This window comes from Rana temporaria, chromosome 4 (genome assembly GCF_905171775.1).
Source record: "Rana temporaria chromosome 4, aRanTem1.1, whole genome shotgun sequence".
NCBI classification, from domain to species: domain Eukaryota; kingdom Metazoa; phylum Chordata; class Amphibia; order Anura; family Ranidae; genus Rana; species Rana temporaria.
Genome location: NC_053492.1, coordinates 86,102,623 through 86,121,924, shown reverse-complemented (window position 1 = coordinate 86,121,924; position 19,302 = coordinate 86,102,623). Strand labels below are relative to the sequence as shown.

Here is a 19,302-nt window from a genome sequence, read left to right as displayed (position 1 = left end):
CACGAACATTTGGTGTGTTCGCAAGTTCTGATGCGAACCGAACAGGGGGGTGTTTGGCTCATCCTTATTTCTGACATGTGGTGAAAATCTCATGTCAACACCTTTTAGAAATACATTTGCCTAAAAAAAATGGTGACGTGATCAATACTTATTTTACCCGCTGTATATAAACTAAATTTATGTATAAAACACATTCTGTTCAACAAATACCTTGATAAAAGAAAGAAGAGCCCAAATTAAATTCTACCAAATATCAATTGTAGCATAAAGCTTTCTTGCCTTTTCTGACAACAGTGGCAGTTTCCCAGTTATTTAAACATATTGGAGCTAATTACTGGTGATTGGCCATGTATATTTAGCTCAGTTCTAGACATTACTTATTGAGTACATTTAGTGCCTATGAAATCGGCCACATTCAACATCGGCTGCCCTTCAGCTCAGTGTTGCATTTTAAAAGGCAGCACCAAAGAGGCTTGTTAGTCATGTTCCAGGAACGCTGCAAGCGACGTTCCAGTTACTTTACTAGAGACATTAGAGTTGCAATTACAAACCTCTAAAGCAGAAGTGGCTTCCTGTAATTATATTTTTTGCCATTTATTTTCTTTGGATTTTCATAAGCATGTTGCCATAGAAATGGCCTATTATTTGTAAGATAATGACATGTCATTCTGGCGAGGCCCCGACGCTGCAGCTCTTGACATAATATATTAAAGAAAAAGGTGCTGGCTGTATGACAGCTGTATTAGGGCTGTTCTTTTGTGAATCCTTTCACCGACAATAAACCCATAAAGCAGTGTCTTTTTTTTTTTTTTTTTTTTTTTTTTTTTTAAAGGTTTTCATCCAAGAGTCACACAAATTGCACACATTTTGCCACATGAATCAAAACCGAAAAATGTCTGAATCTTGGGTAAACAAAATATACAAGGAGACTCCAATATGTAAAAAAAAAAAAAGGCAAAATAAAGAATTTTGTGTTTTTATGCTGTGCACACAGTATTCTACCCATCGCTTCCTTTTGCTAGTTTATCTAAAGGATAATTAACTACTTAAGGACCGCCTAACGCCGATATACGTCGGCAGAATGGCATGGCTGGGCAGAGGCACATACAGGTACGTCGCCTTTAAGAGCCCAGCCATGGGTCATGCACGCGACCCGGTCCGAAGCTCCGTGACCGCGCCGGCGGGACCCGCGGACCCAATCTCTGCTGGTGTCCCGCAATCGGTCACAGGGGCTGAAGAGCGGGGAGAGGTGTGTGTGTGTGTGTGGCAATGTCTGATATAGGGAACAACGATCACCGACGTCGCACGTCCAACCCCGCCCCCCTACAGTTAGAAACACACAAGGTCACACTTAACCCCTTCAGCGCCCCCTAGTGGTTAACTCTTAAACTGCAGTTGTCATTTTCACAGTAATCAGTGCATTTTTATAGCACTTTTCACTGTGAATATGACAATGGTCCCAAAAATGTGTCCAAATTGTCCGATGTGTCCGCCATAATGTCGCAGTCACGAAAAAATTTGCCGATCGCCGCCATTAGTAGTAAAAAAAAATATATTAATAAATGCCATAAAACTATCCCCTATTTTGTAAACGCTATAAATTTTGCGCAAACCAATTGATAAAAACACTTATTGCAATTTTTTTTTTTTTTTTACCAAAAATAGGTAGAAGAGAAAAGGTTTTTTTATAAAAAAAATTGGGGATATTTATTATAGCAAAAAGTAAAAAATATTGCATTTTTTTCAAAATTGTCGCTCTATTTTTGTTTATAGCGCAAAAAATAATCGTAGAGGTGATCAAATACCACCAAAAGAAAGTTTTATTTGTGGGGAAAAAAGGACGCCGATTTTGTTTGGGAGCCACGTCACACGACCGCAATTGTCAGTTAAAGCAATGCAGTGCCTAATCGTAAAAACTGGCCAGGTCTTTTACCTGCATAATGGTCCAGATCTTAAGTGGTTAAGCAAGACCGAGGTAAAGCCAATCATAGGTGGTGTGATTTTTATTTATTTTTTCTTTCCCGCAGCCACAGGTTTTAGGAAAGAAAATCGCTTGAGTCAGTCAGTGTTGCCAGGGGAATCCTTACCACACAGAATACATTGTGATTATTGCTATAGCCTCTGGCAATAACCGCATAAAAAAATTCAAACATGCAGGTTGTACCCAATTCTGTTGATGGATTGACTTTGGTACAGCCAGCCTGCCATATGTGGTTAAAATCTCAGGCAGTCCCCCCTGTCCATGGCCAGTTACATAGTAGGTGAGGTTGGAAAAAAAACACAAGTCCATCAAGTCCAACCTGTGTGTGTGATTATATGTCAGTATTACATTGTATTTCCCTGTATGCTGTGGTCGTTCAGGTCCTTATCTAATAGTTTAAAAAAAACTATCAATGCCCAGCTGAGACCACCACCTGTGGAAGGGAATTCTACATCATTGCCACTCTTATAGTAAAGAACCCTCTACATAGTTTAAGGTTAAACCTCTTTTCTTCTATTTTTAATGAGTGGCCATGTGTCTTTAAACACCCTTCAACAAAAAAGTTGTATCCCTATTGTGGGGTCACCAGTACAGTATTTGTAAATACCAGTGTTCTGTTAAAAGAGCAAACTCATCAAAATCTCCAATTACGTCACTTCTGGTTTCTTTCCAGCAACAGCCTTTGCAGATTTTTACGACGTGCCTATTTACACAGAACATAGCCACCGTATACACTACAGTAGACAATATGAGTTTGTATCATTAGTCCACCCGCTAGTAACCCCAACAAGATGGCTGCCTCCGAGCAGGCGACAACTTTTCACTGCCTAGTCTTTGTATCAAAACGGCCATCTCATTGTCTACTGTAGTGTAATGCAGGCTGTGTTCTGTGAAAAGAGGCAAGTCATCATAATCTGCAATTACTGTTACTGGAGAGAGACCGGAAGTGACATAATTGCAGATTTTGACGAGTTGGCTCTTTTGACAGAACACCAGCTTTAGTGTAGGCTTATAAAGGGCAGTCTAGGCAGCAGCCCCAATCCCATGAGTAAAAAGGAGCCCTCACCTTTGAACCAAAAAATAAATATTTTGTATTTATGCAGGGTGGATAAAAATCGATGATTTTTTTTTAAAATAAATTAAAAACCTCAGATTTTTTTTTTTAATTCTGATTTTAAATTTAGTTTAATAAAAAGCTTTTGGAGTAAAAATCTTTCTAAAGATAGTTTTCTATTTAACCACTTCCAGACCTTAGGTGTTTTTCAGATTCGGTGTTTGCAAGACTAAAACATTTTTTTCTGCTAGAAAATTACTTAAAACCCCCAAACATTATATATATTTTTTTCTAACACCCTAGAGAATAAAATAGTGGTCATTCCAATACTTTTTGTCACACCGTATTTGCGCAGCGGTCTTACAAGCGCACTTTTTTTGGAAAAAATTCACTTTTTTGAATTAAAAAATAAGACAACAATAAATTTGGCCCAATTGTTTTATATATTTTGAAAGATAATGTTACGCCGAGTAAAATGATGCCCAACATGTCACGCTTAAAAATTGCGCCCGCTCGTGGCATGGCGTCAAACTTTTACCCTTAAAAATCTTGATAGGCGACGTTTAAAAAATTCTACAGGTTGCATTTTTTGAGTTACAGAGTAGGCTAAAATTATTGCTCTCGCTCTAACGATCGCGGCGATACCTCACTTGTGTGGTTTGAATACCGTTTTCATATGTCGGCGCTACTCGCGTATGCGTTCGCTTCTACGCGCGAGCTCGTCGGGACGGGGCGCTTTAAAAAAAAATTTTTTTTGCTTTTCGCATTTATTTTTATTTATTTTAGAATTTTTAACACTGAAAAAAAAAAAAAAAAAAAATCACTTTTATTCCTATTACAAGGAATGTAAACATCCCTTGTAATAGAAAAAAGCATGACAGGTCCTCTTAAATATGAGATCTGGGGTCAAAAAGACCTCAGATCTCATATTTGGGCTTAAATGCAAAAAATAAAAAAAAAATAAAAAATGTCATTTTTTCAAATGACCAAAAAAAAAATTTGTCTCTTTAAGAGGCTGGGCGGGACTGACGTTTTGACGTCACTTCCGCCCAGCCGAGCTATGGGGACGGGCGAAGGAGATTTTTCCTTCAGTCTCGTCCCCGCTCACCAGCCGACAGCATCCGATCGCCTCCGCCGCTACCGACGGCTCCGGTAAGTGGCGGAGGGCGCGGGAGAGCGGCGGGAGGGGGGGGGCCCCTCTCCCGCCACCGATAACGGCGATCTCGCGGTGAATCCGCCGCGGAGACCGCCATTATCGGATTCCAGACCGCGCACACTAAAGATGGATACCTCGGTTGTGACAGCAGCTGCTGCCGTTACCGAGATATCCGTCTTTAAAAATAGGACGTACATCGTCGTGCGCAGGTCTGGAAGTGGTTAAGATACATTAACCACTTAAGACCTGGACAAATATGCAGGTTAAGGACCTGGCCCCTTTTTGCGTTTCGGCACTGTGTCACTTTAACTGACACTTGCGCGCTCGTGCGACGTGGCTCCCAAACAAAATTGGAGTCTTTTTTTCTCCCACAAACAGAGCTTTCTTTTGGTGGTAATTGATCACCTCTGTGGTTTTTATCTTTTGCGCTATAAACAAAAATAGAGCGACAATTTTGAAAAAAAATCAATATTTTTTGCTATAATAAATATCCCCCAAAAATATATATAAAAAAAAAAATTCCGCAGTTTAGGCCGATACGTATTCTTCTACATATTTTTGGCAAAAAAAATCTCAATAAGCGTTGAATTGGTTTGCACAAAAGTTATAGCATCTACAAAATAGGAGATCGTTTTATGGCATTTTTAATAATCTTTTTTTTTTTTTTACTAGTAATGGCGGCAATCAGCGATTTATTTTTTTATTTTTTTCGTGACTGCGACATTATGGCGGACACTTTTGACACATTTTTGGGACCATTGTAATTTTTACAGCGAAAAGTGCTATAAAAATGCACTGATTACTGTGAAAATGACATGGGCAGTGAAGGGGTTAAGTGTGCCCTAAGGGAGTGATTCTTACTGTAGGGGGGGCGGGGCTGGACGTGTGACGTCACTGTCACAGACGATCAGTGACACTGCCACAGAGAAGAACGGGGAAGGTGTTTTTACACCAAGGGCGGATCCAGAGTCTAGTCTCGGGAGGGGCACTGCCAGAAAATAAGGTGTTGCTTACAGAACTCAATTAGGTGTCCGGTGTGTCCGCTGCAATGTTGCAGTACCGCAAAAAAATCAATGATCGCCGCCATTACTAGTAAAAAATATTTAAATATAAATGCCATAAATCTAGCCCATAGTTTGTAGACGATTGTCAGGGACTGCAGACATGGTACAAGAGATGGTCAGAGACTGCAGATGTGGTACAAGAGATGGTCAGAGACTACAGACGTGGTACAAGGGATGGTCAGAGACTGCAGACATGGTACAAGAGATGGTCAGAGACTGCAGACATGGTACAAGAGATGGTCAGAGACTGCAGACATGGTACAAGAGATCAATGCAGCCTCATCAGTGCCCATCATTGCAGCCTCACTGTATATATGAAAGCAGCCCCACTGTATATATGAAAGCAGCCCCACGTTTGTATATTAATGCAGCCCCACGTTTGTATATTAATGCAGCCCCACTTTTGTATATTAATGCAGCCCCACTTTTGTATATTGATGTAGCCCCACTTTTGTATATTAATCCAGCCCCACTTTTGTATATTAATCCAGCCCCACTTTTGTATATTAATGCAGCCCCACTTTTGTCTATGAATGCAGCCCCACTTTTGTCTATGAATGCAGCCCCACTTTTGTCTATGAATGCAGCCCCACTTTTGTCTATGAATGCAGCCCACTTTTGTCTATGAATGCAGCCCCACTTTTGTCTATGAATGCAGCCCCACTTTTGTATATGAATGCAGCCCCCACTTTGTATATGAATGCAGCCCCCACTTTGTATATGAATGCAGCCCCCACTTTGTATATGAATGCAGCCCCCACTTTGTATATGAATGCAGCCCCCACTTTGTATATGAATGCAGCCCCACTTTGTATATGAATGCAGCCCCACTTTGTATATGAATGCAGCCCCACTTTGTATATGAATGCAGCCCCACTTTGTATATGAATGCAGCCCCACTTTGTATATGAATGCAGCCCTACTTTGTATATAAATGAAGCCCCACTTTTGTAGATGAATGAAGCCCCACTGTGCATGGCACTCACCATGGCATTGCCTCGATCACACACAGCAGGTATCTCCTCTCCTGACGTGTGTCATAGAACAAACAGGAGCTGTAGGTCTGTGTTCGGCAGGGCAGTGTGCTCTAGCAAGGTCCCCCCCTAGACGGGCTTGTGTGAAAGACAAAACACTGATTCAATCAGTGTTCCATCTCCATCTACTATCATACAAGCAGGTCTAGCACAGGCAGCACAGCCAAACACAGACCCAGCTCTCACACACAGCGAGAGATGCCCGGTGTCATACACGCAGGAGAGAGGGGGAGCGCTGCAGTCAGCTACAGCTCAAAGCAGCCTCAGGACAGGCAGCCTACCGGGCTGGGCCAGTCCGGCCCTGGTGATGAGAGAGAGAGTGAGAGACGCGACAGCTGCAGGCACTGCAAAGCAGTTTAAAAAAAAAATGATAAAAAAAAAAAAAAATTGTAAAAGAAAATGTGACATGATTGTCTCGGGGGGGGGGGGATCCCCCCCCCCCCCCCCCGATCTGCCGATGGTTTACACACACCTCTCCCCGTTCTTCAGCTCCTGTGACCGATCGCGGGACACCGGCGGCGACCGGGTACCGCGGGCGCGGTCATGGAGCTTTCGGACCGGGTCGCACGCGTGTTTTCGGGTGAACCACCGCTTTAAGTACCCGCTCACGTATATATACGTCATTTTTTTAAAGATGGATATCTCTGTAACGGCAGCAGCCACTGCCACAACCGAGATATCCATCTTTCCTGTGAGCGGTCCTTTAAACCAGCGGTCTCCAAACTGCGGCCCGGGGGCCAGATGCAGCCCTTTGCTTGCCTGAACCCGGCCCTTAGAGCACTATTCCTCCCACTGATACAAGACACATTTCTGCCAATTGACATCAGCAATGGGGAACCATTTCTCCCACTGACATTAAAGGGTCACTAAAGGATTTTTTTTTTTTAGCTTCCTTTACCTTACTGCAGTCCTGGTTTCATGTCCTCATTGTTCGTTTTTGCTCTGATGTTGCTGTAATTGTTCTCGGTTTTGGACACTTCCTGGTTGTCTGTTTCCTAAGGACCACAGTACTGGGAGATTCTAGTTTCATTTTCCAAACCATCACTGCTCTATGGCTCTGTACATGCACACAGGCAGGATAACATGCAAAAACGAAACTAAATGCAAAAACAAAAGTAGATGCAAAAACGAAACTACAGGTACATTATATGATAGATTTTTATCTATTTTTAATCAATTTTAAAAGGAATCGGTTAACCACTTCCATACAGGGCACTTATACACCTTCCCGCCCAGACCAATTTTTAGCTTTCAGCGCTGTTGCACTTTGAATGACAATTGCGCGGTCATGCTACACGGTACCCAAACTAAATTTTTATCATTTTGTATCCACAAATAGAGCTTTCTTTTGGTGGTATTTGATCACCTCTAGGATATTTATTTTCTGCAAAAAAAATTAAAAAATTACCGAAAATTTAGAAAAAAAAGTTTTATTTTGTTTCTGTTATAAAACATTGTAAATAAGTACGTTTTCTCCTTCACTGATGGGCACTGATGGTACTGCACTGACGGGCACTGATAAGACGGCACTGATGGGCACCAATGAGGTGGCACTGATGTGGCATTGATGGGCACTAATATGCGGCACTGATGGGCAGCACGGATAGGCGGCATGGATGGGCTTGGATAGGCGGCACGGATAGGTGGCACGGCTGGGCACAGATAGGCGGCATGGATGGGCATGGATAGGCGGCATGGATGGGCACTGATAGGTGGCATAGATGGGCACTATTGTATGTGTTGTACTAATGGATACCAATTGGTGCCAAACAATGCCTGCCAATCAGTGATGCCCATTGTGGGCACTGATTGGCATCCATTGCGGCACTGATTGGCATCCATTTTTTGTGTCGTCCTCATCCCTGGTGGTCTAGGGTGGCATCCTTTTTTTTTATTTATTTTTTTATTTCTGTGGTCTATTTCAGTGGGCATCCCTGGCATCCCTGGTGGTCCAGTGGGCATCCTCGGGGGGGGGGGGGGGGCTGTGCTGATGATCGATCAGCACAAACCCCCCCCCCCCCCTGTCACAGGAGCAGCCGATCGGCTCTCCTCTACTCGCGTCTGCCAGACGCGAGTGAGGAAAAGCAGATTACCGGCATTTCCTATTTACATCGTGAACAGCCGTGATTGGACACGGCTGATCACGTGGTAAAGAGTCCTTGTGAGACTCTTTACCTTGATCGGTGTTGCGGGGTGTCAGACTGACACCCCGGAACAACGATCGCCGCGATGCGCGCCCCTGGGGGCGCGCAGCGGCTCAGAATCCTGAGGACGTCATATGACGTCCAGTCAGGATTCTACAACCACTTTGCCGACGTCAATATGTCATTGGCGGGCGGCAAGTGGTTAACTATTATGTCTCCATACCCTGTAAACAGTCATTTCAGCAAAAAAAAAAAATTTCCTTTACAACTCCTTTAACAATGGAGCACTTTTCCTCCCAATGATACCAACCGTAGGGCACTATTCCTCCTTCTGATACTAAATGGGGCGATGTTTTCTCACACTGATGCCAGTAAAAAAGGTCCTCTTTTGCTGGCCACAGTCCAGCCCCCCTAAAGTCTGAAGGACAATGAACTGGCCCTTTGTTTAGAAAGTTTGGAGACCCCTGCTTTAAACGATAACGGCGGTCTCCGCGGCGGATTCCCCGCAATGTTATCGGCGGCGGGAGAGGGGCCCCCGCTGATCTCCCGCGTCCTCCACCGCTTACCGGTGTCGTCGGCAGCTCGGCTGGGATACGAGTGAGGGCAAGATGGCCCCCACCCGTCTCCATAGCATTGCAGGGCGGAAGCGACGTCAAAACGTCACTTCCGCCCATGCTTCTTAAAGGCATATTTTCTTGTCGCATTTTTTCAAATGACAATTTATTTTTAATTTTTTTGGCATTTTAGTCTAAATTTGAGATCTGAGGTCTTTTTGACCCCAGATCTCATATTTAAGAGGACCTGTGATGATTTTTTCTATTACAAGGGATGTTTACATTCCTTGTAATAGGAATAAAAGTGACCCTTTTTTTTTGTGTAAAAATTAATAAAATAATTTGAAAACTGTGTTCAAACCACACAAGTGAGGTATCACCGTGATCGTTGGAGCGAGAGCAATAATTCTAGCCCTAGACATTCTCTAACTCAAAAGATGCAACCTATAGAATTTTTTAAACGTCGCCTATGGAGATTTTTAAGGGTAAAAGTTTGACGCCATTCCACGAGTGGGCGCAATTTTGAAGCGTGACATGTTGGGTATCATTTTACTCGGCGTAACATTATCTTTCACACTATAAAAAAAAAATAGGCTAACTTTACTGTTGTCTTATTTTTTTAATTCAAACCAGATTTTTTTCCCAAAAAAGTGCGATTGTTAGACCGCTGCGCAAATACGGTGTGACAAAGTATTGCAATGACCGCCATTTTATTCTCTAGGGTGTTAGAAAAAATATATATAATGTTTGGGGGATTTAAGTAATTTTCTAGCAAAAAAAAATGTTTTAATCTTGTAAACACCAAGTCTGAAAAACAGGCATGGTCCTTAAGTGGTTAAAGGGACATGCATTCCTTGAAATTACCTAATGAGAAATGTGTCTTATTCAGTAGCATTGTAACTGAATGAGACAGCTGTCTGATTTTTAAATAAATGAAAGTGTTACTAAACCCAGGACCCTGCATTCACTATATCTGGTCTTCCATAGCACACAGGACATGGAAATGCAATTATTTTAGTAAATATAAACTGATACCTTTTCTCATCAGCAGTCTTATGATTTCTATCAGGGTTCGGCCGAGCACTGGTTAACGCTTGTAGGAGAAGTTTTAATTCTGTTATGTCTGTCCTATGAGGCTGTGGTCAGTGCTGATTGGCCCTGTACTGATCACATGCACCCTCCCAAAAGAATAAAAAAAAAAACTCTAGTAATACACACCAAACTGAGCATGCGCAGAGTGCCTCCAAGGCTCTGTTCTATCAACAGATGGATTTGGGACAGTAAAAGAAGGGGAGGATCAGAGAAGACAGGATCAAACAGTCTTTTTACACAATGCAGAGAATTAACACTTTAGTTTCCACAGTGAGTATAACAAACATGCTTTACTGCATATACAGACTGACTTTACTGTTGTGGGTTTACTAACACTTTAAAGAAAAGACATAAATTACTTATAATTGCCCACCTCATGGGACCAGCAGGGCAAGTACAAGAAATGTATAGCTTTTATTTTTGTCTGCCATTTTGTAATCTGAACAGAAAATTTACACACATTGCATAAAACATGTGGTGTATCGCATCAGAATGATGTTTGGTTCTAGTCTTCTTTATGCGTTGTCATTGGAAATAAAGCTTTGTTCGTTGTTGTTCCTACCTTTTTTGTCTGGCTCTTATATTCAAAGAAAATTTGTCAAACGCTGATATATAGTATATACTGTATGTGTGTGTGTATGTATATGTGTATATGTATATATATATATATAATGTGTGTGCAGTGGATATAAAAAGTCTACACGCCCCTGGTAAATTGGCAGGTTTCTGTTATGTAAAAAAAAATGAGAGTTGGATAAATAATTTCAGAACTTTTTCCACCTTTTAATGTGACCTATAAACTGTACAGCTCATAAATAGAGAATTAAATTGAGGCTATAATTGACTGTGATGGTACCGTACAAAAGCTTGGGATATACAAGGTCAGTAGAAAAGTAAAATTTTAGTACAACATATAAAAATATACATATCATTAAAAAAAGGTATGAAGCTTTATAGATTCACAGATGCGGGGACACTGGAAGAGTTGTCATAACCAATTGACCATATACCATCTGTGCATTTTGCAGTGTGCTGTGGCTGTTGTATAAAAACCTTTTAGGGGGTGTTGCGCCGGCAGATCACGGACCTCCTGCATTACAGGGCCAAAGCGGCGCTGCAGTGCTGCCGCAAACTCTCTTACGAATCGGGAGATAAGTGCGGAAGGACACTCGCCAGGGCGGTGAGAGAGCAAAAACTTGCAGCTTATATCCCGCATATTCAGTGCCCAGATGGCCAAAAAGCCACGATGTCAGAGCAAATCTCCGAGGGTTTCCGCGACTTCTACTCCACCCTATATAATCTCCCAGGTGGTTCATCTTCCCAGGCCACTATAGAGGAGTACATAACGTCCTCCCAAATGCCATCTCTCCCTGCGAATATACAAGAAGAGCTGGACTCGCCAATCACGTTAGAGAGGTCCAGAGCACGGTGGGATCCACGAAGACGGGCAAGGCCCCGGGCCCGGATGGCTACACCATTCAATACTTTAAGACCTTTCTTCCACTGATTGGCCCTCGCATGGTGTCTTTCTTTAACGCAGTGGGTGCGGATGCCATTTTCCCCAGGGATACGTTGAGGGCCCACATCTCCCTGATTCACAAAGAAGGGAAGGACCCAACGTCCTGTGGAAGCTATCGGCCCATTTCTCTTTTGAACATAGACCTAAAAGTCTTCTCGAAGATCCTAGCATCCCGCCTCGCTCAACACCTCCGTTCCCTGATACACCTGGACCAGGTGGGCTTCATACCTACGGGAGAAGCTAGGGACAACACTATTAAAGTGTTGGACCTTCTCCATGTGGCGGCCACGGGGAAAACACCTTGTGTGTTCCTGAGCACGGACGCCGAGAAGGCGTTTGATAGAGTGAACTGGTCGTACATGTTTTCAGTGCTGCACCACATAGGGCTGGGGGAGAAGATGACTACCTGGATTAAAAAGATATACTCAAACCCATCAGCCCAGGTGAAGGCGAATGGCTTGCTCTCGCCCCCATTCTCTATTGGAAATGGCACCCAACAGGGTTGTCCTCTCTCACCCCTCCTTTTCGCTTTGTCTCTGGAACCGTTTCTGTGCAGAATTAGGCTAAACCCAGACATTAAAGCGGTGGTTCCCCCTAAAACTAATTTCTAACAATAGATTCGTAAGACCCGTTACACTGCGGGTAGGCTGGCTTTTTTTTTTTTTTTTCGTACATACCGAGATCTCCCCGTCTCCTCCCTTGGCGGTGGGCGTGCCTAGTTGATTGACGTTCCTCGGACGGGCGCGTACGTGACGTCACGACTTTCCGAAAGAAGCCGAACGTCGCTGCGCATGCGCCGTATAGAGTCGGCTCTATACGGCGCATGCGCAGCGACGTTCGGCTTCTTTCGGAAAGTCGTGACGTCACGTACGCGCCCGTCCGAAGAACGTCAATCAACTAGGAACGCCCACCGACAAGGGACGAGACGGGGAGATCTCGGTATGTACTAAAAAAAAAAAAAAAAAAGCCAGCCTACCCGCAGTGTAACGGGTCTTACGAATCTATTGTTAGCAATGTGTTTTAGGGGGAACCACCCCTTTAAGGGCCTCTTCGTTGGAAATTCCCAATGTAAGATTTCGGCATATGCGGATGACCTACTCTTTTCATTGGCGAATGCTGTGATTTCGCTGCCAAACCTTCTCAAGGAATTTGAAATTTATGGAGCCCTGTCGAATCTGAAAATAAATTTCTCCAAGTCAGAGGCCATGGGGGTGGCTGTGCCTCCTCCCGCCCTACGCGCTTTGCACTCTAGCTTTCGTTTTAAATGGACGGACTCTGCCCTGAAATACTTGGGAACTTTCATACCGAGAGACGTCTCACGCACGTTTGATTTGAACTTCCCACCGATCCTGGTGAGGACCCGCTCCCTATTGGAGGGATGGGGGAGGGGCCTTCACTCATGGTTTGGCAGAGGCAACCTGGTGAAGATGTGTATCCTGCCCAAATTCCTCTACCTCTTCCAGGCCCTTCCCATCCATGTACCACCCTCATACCTTAGGCAGGTACAGGTGCTCTTCACCCGATTTATCTAGGCTAACAAAAAACCACGACTGCGACGCGACTTACTCTCACTCCCTAAACAGAACGGGGGGCTTGCAATCCCCGACATCGGGCAATATTACCAAGCCACCCATCTGGGCCGAGTCTTGAACTGGCGACGTAACGGTACGACCAAACTATGGTTTAACATAGAACAGTCGAAATCGATTGTTCCCTTGGGGAGTGCGTTGTGGTGCTACGACGTCCTTCAACCAGCGGTGAGATTGCATCCGACGATAGGGGTGACTCTGAGACAAAGTAGTGAGGTGGCCATTCGGGCAGCCCTCACGTCAAACCCCTCTCCGCTTTATCCGATTCTGGGCAATCCCAGATTTTCGCCAGGTTTGCAGTCCACGGAATACACCACCCTGAGGGATGGGGGCCTCAAGCATGCATCCAAATTTGTGATGGCAGGGAGGTGGCCGACCATCGCAGAACTAACCGCCGAGGCAGGTACCTTCCGGCTTCACTTTTGGAAAGTAGTACAACTACACCACTTTCTACATTCTATCCCGGACCCCCAGGGCTTTGCACGGCAGGTAACAACCTTTGAAGAATTATGCTTGGAAGCAGAACCAGTGTCGCAGACGCTGTCTATGATGTACTCCCTGCTCAATACGCCGCCCACACAGCCCCGGCTACCCTTCATGGCGGGGTGGGAGAGGGACCTAGACCGTACATTTTCAGAGGCACAACAACAACACATCAGCTGTGCACTTAAATTGTCTATCTGCACTAAACTGCAGGAAACGAACTATAAACTCTTGTCCAGGTGGTATTTCACGCCCGCCAGGTTGCACAAATGGTTCCCGGCCACCTCGGACCGTTGTTGGCGGTGCGAGAGAGCGGAAGGCACGCTACTACACATCTTCTGGCCCTGTCCGGGCCTAGGGAATTTCTGGGAAGAGGTGCACCGCAGTCCTTCACGGAATATGTGATACCACACGATGCGGCGTTCTTTCTGCTCCACCTCTCCACGATGTCCACCAAATCATACAAGAAGTCACTCCTGCAACACTTGTTAAATGCCGCTAAGGCGTGTATACCCCTCTTTTGGAAACAGGCCCCCCTGACCATTGCGCGCTGGCTGAGAAAGGTGGAGGAAATAAAGGCAATGGAGGACTTGGTCCTCACCGCGCAACATAAACGGGAGACGTATTCGGAGACCTGGAACATATGGAATGTCTATCTTCTCTGATGAAGGCACTGCCCTTCTACGATAGGAGCCCGGCTGGCGGTTGTCTGCCCCGAGCTGGAGCGGGTATGACCACCCGCTCCGTCACCCACTCCCTGGATTGCCCCCCCTTCTTGTCTCTTCTCTCTATCCCCCCCTTTTCGTGTGATAACTACCCTTTCTACTCGTTGTTAGCCTTTTTTCATTTCCCTGACTCCTACCGCTGGTAGTGAGGTTTCTAAAGGAAAATTGGAAAATAAGGGGAGGGGTCCTGTGCCCATAGATGCCCGCTCCGTGAGGGAAACTCTAGGTAACGGGTTAGCACACCCTCTGAGATGTTTTTATTATGTTCCTGCTAAGATGTACAGTGCTGACCAGGTTCTGGAGATGAAATTCATGGAGTGTCTGTAAACTGAGCATTGATGTCATGTTGGATGTAATGACGGGACTCCTTCCTTTGGTGTATGTTTAATAAAAATTTCATATTTGAAAAAAAAAAAACTTTTAAACGTTTTTCCAGTTAAAATATTGAAAGGATCTGCTTCAGATCAATGCCTCTGCTGTTGTGGTGCATGTGTGACTTTTTTTTGATAGAATATACAGTATCTCACAAAAGTGAGTACACCCCTTACATTTTTGTAAATTTTATTACTGTATATCTTTTCATGTGAGAACACTGAAGAAATGACACTTGGCTACAATGTAAAGTAGTGTTATCACTCTCATACTGGTCACTGGAAGTTCAATGTGGCACCTCATGGCAAAGAACTCTGAGGATCTGAACAAAAGATTTGTTGCTCTACATAAAGATGGCCTAGGCTATAAGATTGCCAAGACCCTGAAACTGAGCTGCAGCACGGTGGCCAATATCATACAGCGGTTTAACAGGACAGGTTCCACTCAGAACAGGTCCCACCATAGTCGACCAAGGAAGTTGAGTGCAAGCAATCAGCTCCATATCTAGAGGTTGTCTTTGGGAAATGGACGTATTAGTGCTGCCAGCATTGCTGCAGAGGTGGAAGGGGTGGGGGGTGGGGTCAGCCTGTTACACTGCACTCTGCATCCAATTGGTCTGCATGGCTGTCGTCCCAGAGGATAGCCTCTTCTAAAGACGATGCTCAAGAAAGCCCACAGTTTACTGAAGACAAGCAGTCTAAGGACATGGATTACTTGAACCATGTCCTGTGGTCTGATGAGACAAGATAAACTTATTTGGTTCAGATGGTGTCAAGCGTATGTGGTGGCAACCAGGTGAGGAGTACAAAGACAAGTGTGTCTTGCCTACAGTTAATCATGGTGGTGGGAGTGTCATGGTCTGGGGCTGCATGAGTGCTGCCAGCACTGGGGAGCTACAAGTCATTGAGGGAACCATGAATTCTAACGTACTGTGACATACTGAAGCAGAGCATAATCCCCTCCCTTTGGAGACTGGGCCGCAGGGCAGTATTCCAACATAATGACCCCAAACACACCTCCAAGATGACTAATGCATTGCTAAAGAAACTGAGGGTAAAGGTGATAGACTGACAAAGCATGTCTCCAGACCTAAACCCTATTGAGCATTTGTGGGGCATCCTAAAAACGGAAGGTGGAGGAGCACAAGGTCTCTAACATTCACCAGCTCTGTGATGTCATCATGGATGAGTGGAAGAGGACACCAGTGGAAACCTGTGAAGCTCTGGTGACCTCCATGTCCAAGAGGGTTAAGGCAGTGCTGGAAAAAATTGGTGGCCATGCAAAATATTTCCACTTTGGGCCAAATTTGGACATTTTCACTTAGGGGTATATTCACTTTTGTTGCCAGCAGTTTACACATTAATGGCTGTGTGTTGAGTTATTTTGAGGGGACAGCAAATTTACACCGTTATACAAGCTGTACACTCACTACTTTACATTGTAGTGTAATTTCTTCAGTGTTATCGTGTGTATATATTAGTGTTGTCACATAAAAAGGAAAAAAATATAAAAATATAAATATATATATATATTTTCCAAAAATGTGAGGGGTGTACTCACTTTTGTGAGATACTGTATACCAGGGATCGACAAATCCCGGGCGCCAGGTCGCCATGGCGACTAGAAATAGTGTCCTGGCGACTTGTCTTGGCGAAGGTGGGCAAAAAAATAAATAAATTTTTATTTATTTTTATTTTTTTGTGAGCTGGTGCCATCTGGTGGTGAGCCATTGGTATTACAAGTTATTACCACCAGATGTGAGCTGGCGCCATCTGGTGGTGGCCGTTGGTATTACAAGTTAAGCATTACAAGTTAAACAGCAATTCTAATGTCATTTTTCACTATTTTCACTGCCATCTTCTTCCCTCTAATTAGAACCCCCAAACATTATATATATTTTTCATCCTAACACCCTAGAGAATAAAATGGCGATCGTTGCAATACTTTGTCACGCCGTATTTGCGCCGTGGTCTTACAAGCGCACTTTTTTGGGAAAAAATTGAACTTTTTTTAATTAAAAAATAAGACAACAGTAAAGTTATCCCCATTTTTTTTAATATTATGAAAGATAATGTTACGCCGAGTAAATTCATACCCAACATGTCACGCTTCAAAATTGCGTTTGAACACCATTTACATATGCAGGCGCTGCTCACGTATGTGTTCGCTTTTGCGCGCAAGCTCGTCGGGACGGGGTGCGTTTTCTTTTTTTTTTTTTTTTTTTTTTTTTTAAGTGTATTTTGTGCGTGTACTCGAGAGAGGAGCCGGACTGCAGGAGTTGGGAGTAGGCAGGCCTCCCCCAGAGGCAATTTGCCACCTTTCTCCATGCCCCGGGTGGCAATGGCAGGTGTGTGAGGGGGTCCTCCCACACAGCCCGCCCTACCTGCTCCGCTTTGAAGCCCAACGGGGCAGAGGGACTCCCTATAAGGGAGTGAGAGGATTAGCCCGCTCAACCAGCCCCGTTAGTCCTTCGCCTCTCTTTTTAGAGACCGCGTGGTCAAAGTGCGTGATGTTAACCCAATTTCGAGTGCGTGTAAGTGTGGTGGTTTTTTTTTTGTGGGAGGGGGGTGGGTGTACTAAGCGCAGGCTTACCTCGCATAGCACACCCACCGGGAGCCGGGCTGAGACCACCAAACTCAATTCACATGTAGCCGAGACCGGGATCCGAACCCCTAGCTGCAGAGGTGAATGGCTTGTCAGCGCAGTGCCAATCGCGTTGAGCCACCGCAGCTCCTCGGGGGGTGCGTTTTCTGGCTCCTAACTTTTTTAGCTGGCTCCTAGATTCCGAACAAATTTGTCAACCCCTGCTGTATACCTTCAAACTGCATCCACTGTCACTGCTCTATCAGCTGCATACTTTTGAACCTGTTTGTGGGGGTTCCCATACCTGCCGGGGAGAAGCTTATCATTGGACTCATGCACATGATTTTGTCCTGGGTAAGGCAGTGTATAGAGGATACATTTGTTTTTCAAATAAATTGTACAGTGTATAGGTTGCATTAAAGGTGGAAAAAGTTCTGAAATGATTTATCTTTGTCTCATTTTTTTACATCACAGAAACCTGACAATTTAACGGGTGTGTAGACTTTTTAAATCCACTATATATGTATATATATTCAGCCCATGTGTTCTGCCCCTTTTGTTGAAAACCGCATAGTATAAGTCGTAGTTTTCAGTTCCAATTTGTGTGACTGTATTGTCTTTATTCTCTTTCTTCTAGGTAAACTTTCCCTTGAAGAATTTATTAAAGGTGCCAAGAGCGATCCCTCAATCGTGCGATTGTTACAATGTGATCCAAGCAGCACAAGCCAGTTCTAATTATGCTCCATGCGTACGGACAGCCGCAACCAAACACTGGCTTGTCAATCAAGCTTTGCTTGCAAGTGAATGCCTTCTCAGTCATTCCTCTACTGTTAGCGGATATCCATCCCCTGCCAGATTGTTTTCTATGTATTAGAGAGAAAACAGCCTTGCTCCCCATTCCATTTACCAGTACACACGACATTCCTTTCCTATGTTGCATCTGATGTCAGGTATGTTTACATGTGGAGACGGGAACATATAAGATTGATGCACAGTCGTCGCCCGGATTTTACGCACGTGGGATTGTTCTGACAGTGATGTCATGACACTATGCTGAACTTGGTTATACTAAGATAAAATAGCTGTTTCACTTTGCAACAAAAGCCGGAAAGAAGATGAGGACATTACAATGAATGCATTGAAAGCACAAATACAAGAATACATATTTTTTTCTTTTTTTTTTTTTTCTTTAATTCTTATTGCTTGAAATTCTGTAACGTGTCATTATCCTGCTTATGTATGTACAGGCACACACCTAATTATAATATATCACAGTATATATGATAATTAAAGGGTCAACTCAAAATTAATTAATTGCTTGATTTGAATGGAATGGTGGTTTTCCTCACCCACCATCTTGGAAATAGTATGAGACCCCAGCAGGGATCTTCCCACCAAGATTATGAAGGTTCCAGCAGGGGCAAGTGGCACCACAGTCATGCTGAAAGTGCACCAGTTCCCATGTTTTGGACAATAAGGTATTTACAAAGTGTTAAAAGGAAGTAAATGAGCTTAAATACAAGCCCTCATTGACCCCCGCTGTGGAGAAAATGATCCTTCAATTACAGGGTAATGGAAATCGCAGCTCCACTTCTCTTAATCTCCTTTCACATCTAGGCATCCCGGATCGTGAGCAGAATCACAAACTTCTTTTGGGCAACAGACGTCCCGCGATTTTGTTTGCAAGATTTTATCGTGATTTGGACGGTCGGGTGACAATCGCAGGCATAAATTGTGCCGCGATCAGGATTCCTTTGGAAGGGACAGGGATTGCAAGGGTGTCCCGTGATTTGCAGTGATTTAGGATTGCTAGCAGTATCGCGGTGATCCAGGATGCGTAGATGGTTCACAGCCTTAAGCTCAGTAACTAGAGGAATATGTTTATCAGATCTGCTTAATTAAAAACGAAAATGCCCCAATTCCTCCCATGCTCATGACGGTCCTGCACACAC

General features: G+C 44.1%; 1 protein-coding gene across 5 annotated transcripts in view; it reads left to right on the top strand.

The window, feature by feature from the left end:
- The window catches only part of HPCAL1 (hippocalcin like 1), a 292,954-nt gene extending 274,294 nt beyond the window's left edge, over positions 1 to 18,660 (top strand). For all 5 annotated transcript variants that reach the window (XM_040348609.1, XM_040348608.1, XM_040348606.1 and 2 more), the window contains one exon: positions 17,988 to 18,660. In XM_040348609.1, the coding sequence (XP_040204543.1) occupies positions 17,988 to 18,085 (98 nt within the window). In that variant the 3' untranslated portion in view covers positions 18,086 to 18,660. The remainder of the gene's footprint in view (positions 1 to 17,987) is intronic.
- The last annotated feature ends 642 nt before the right edge of the window (positions 18,661 to 19,302 follow it).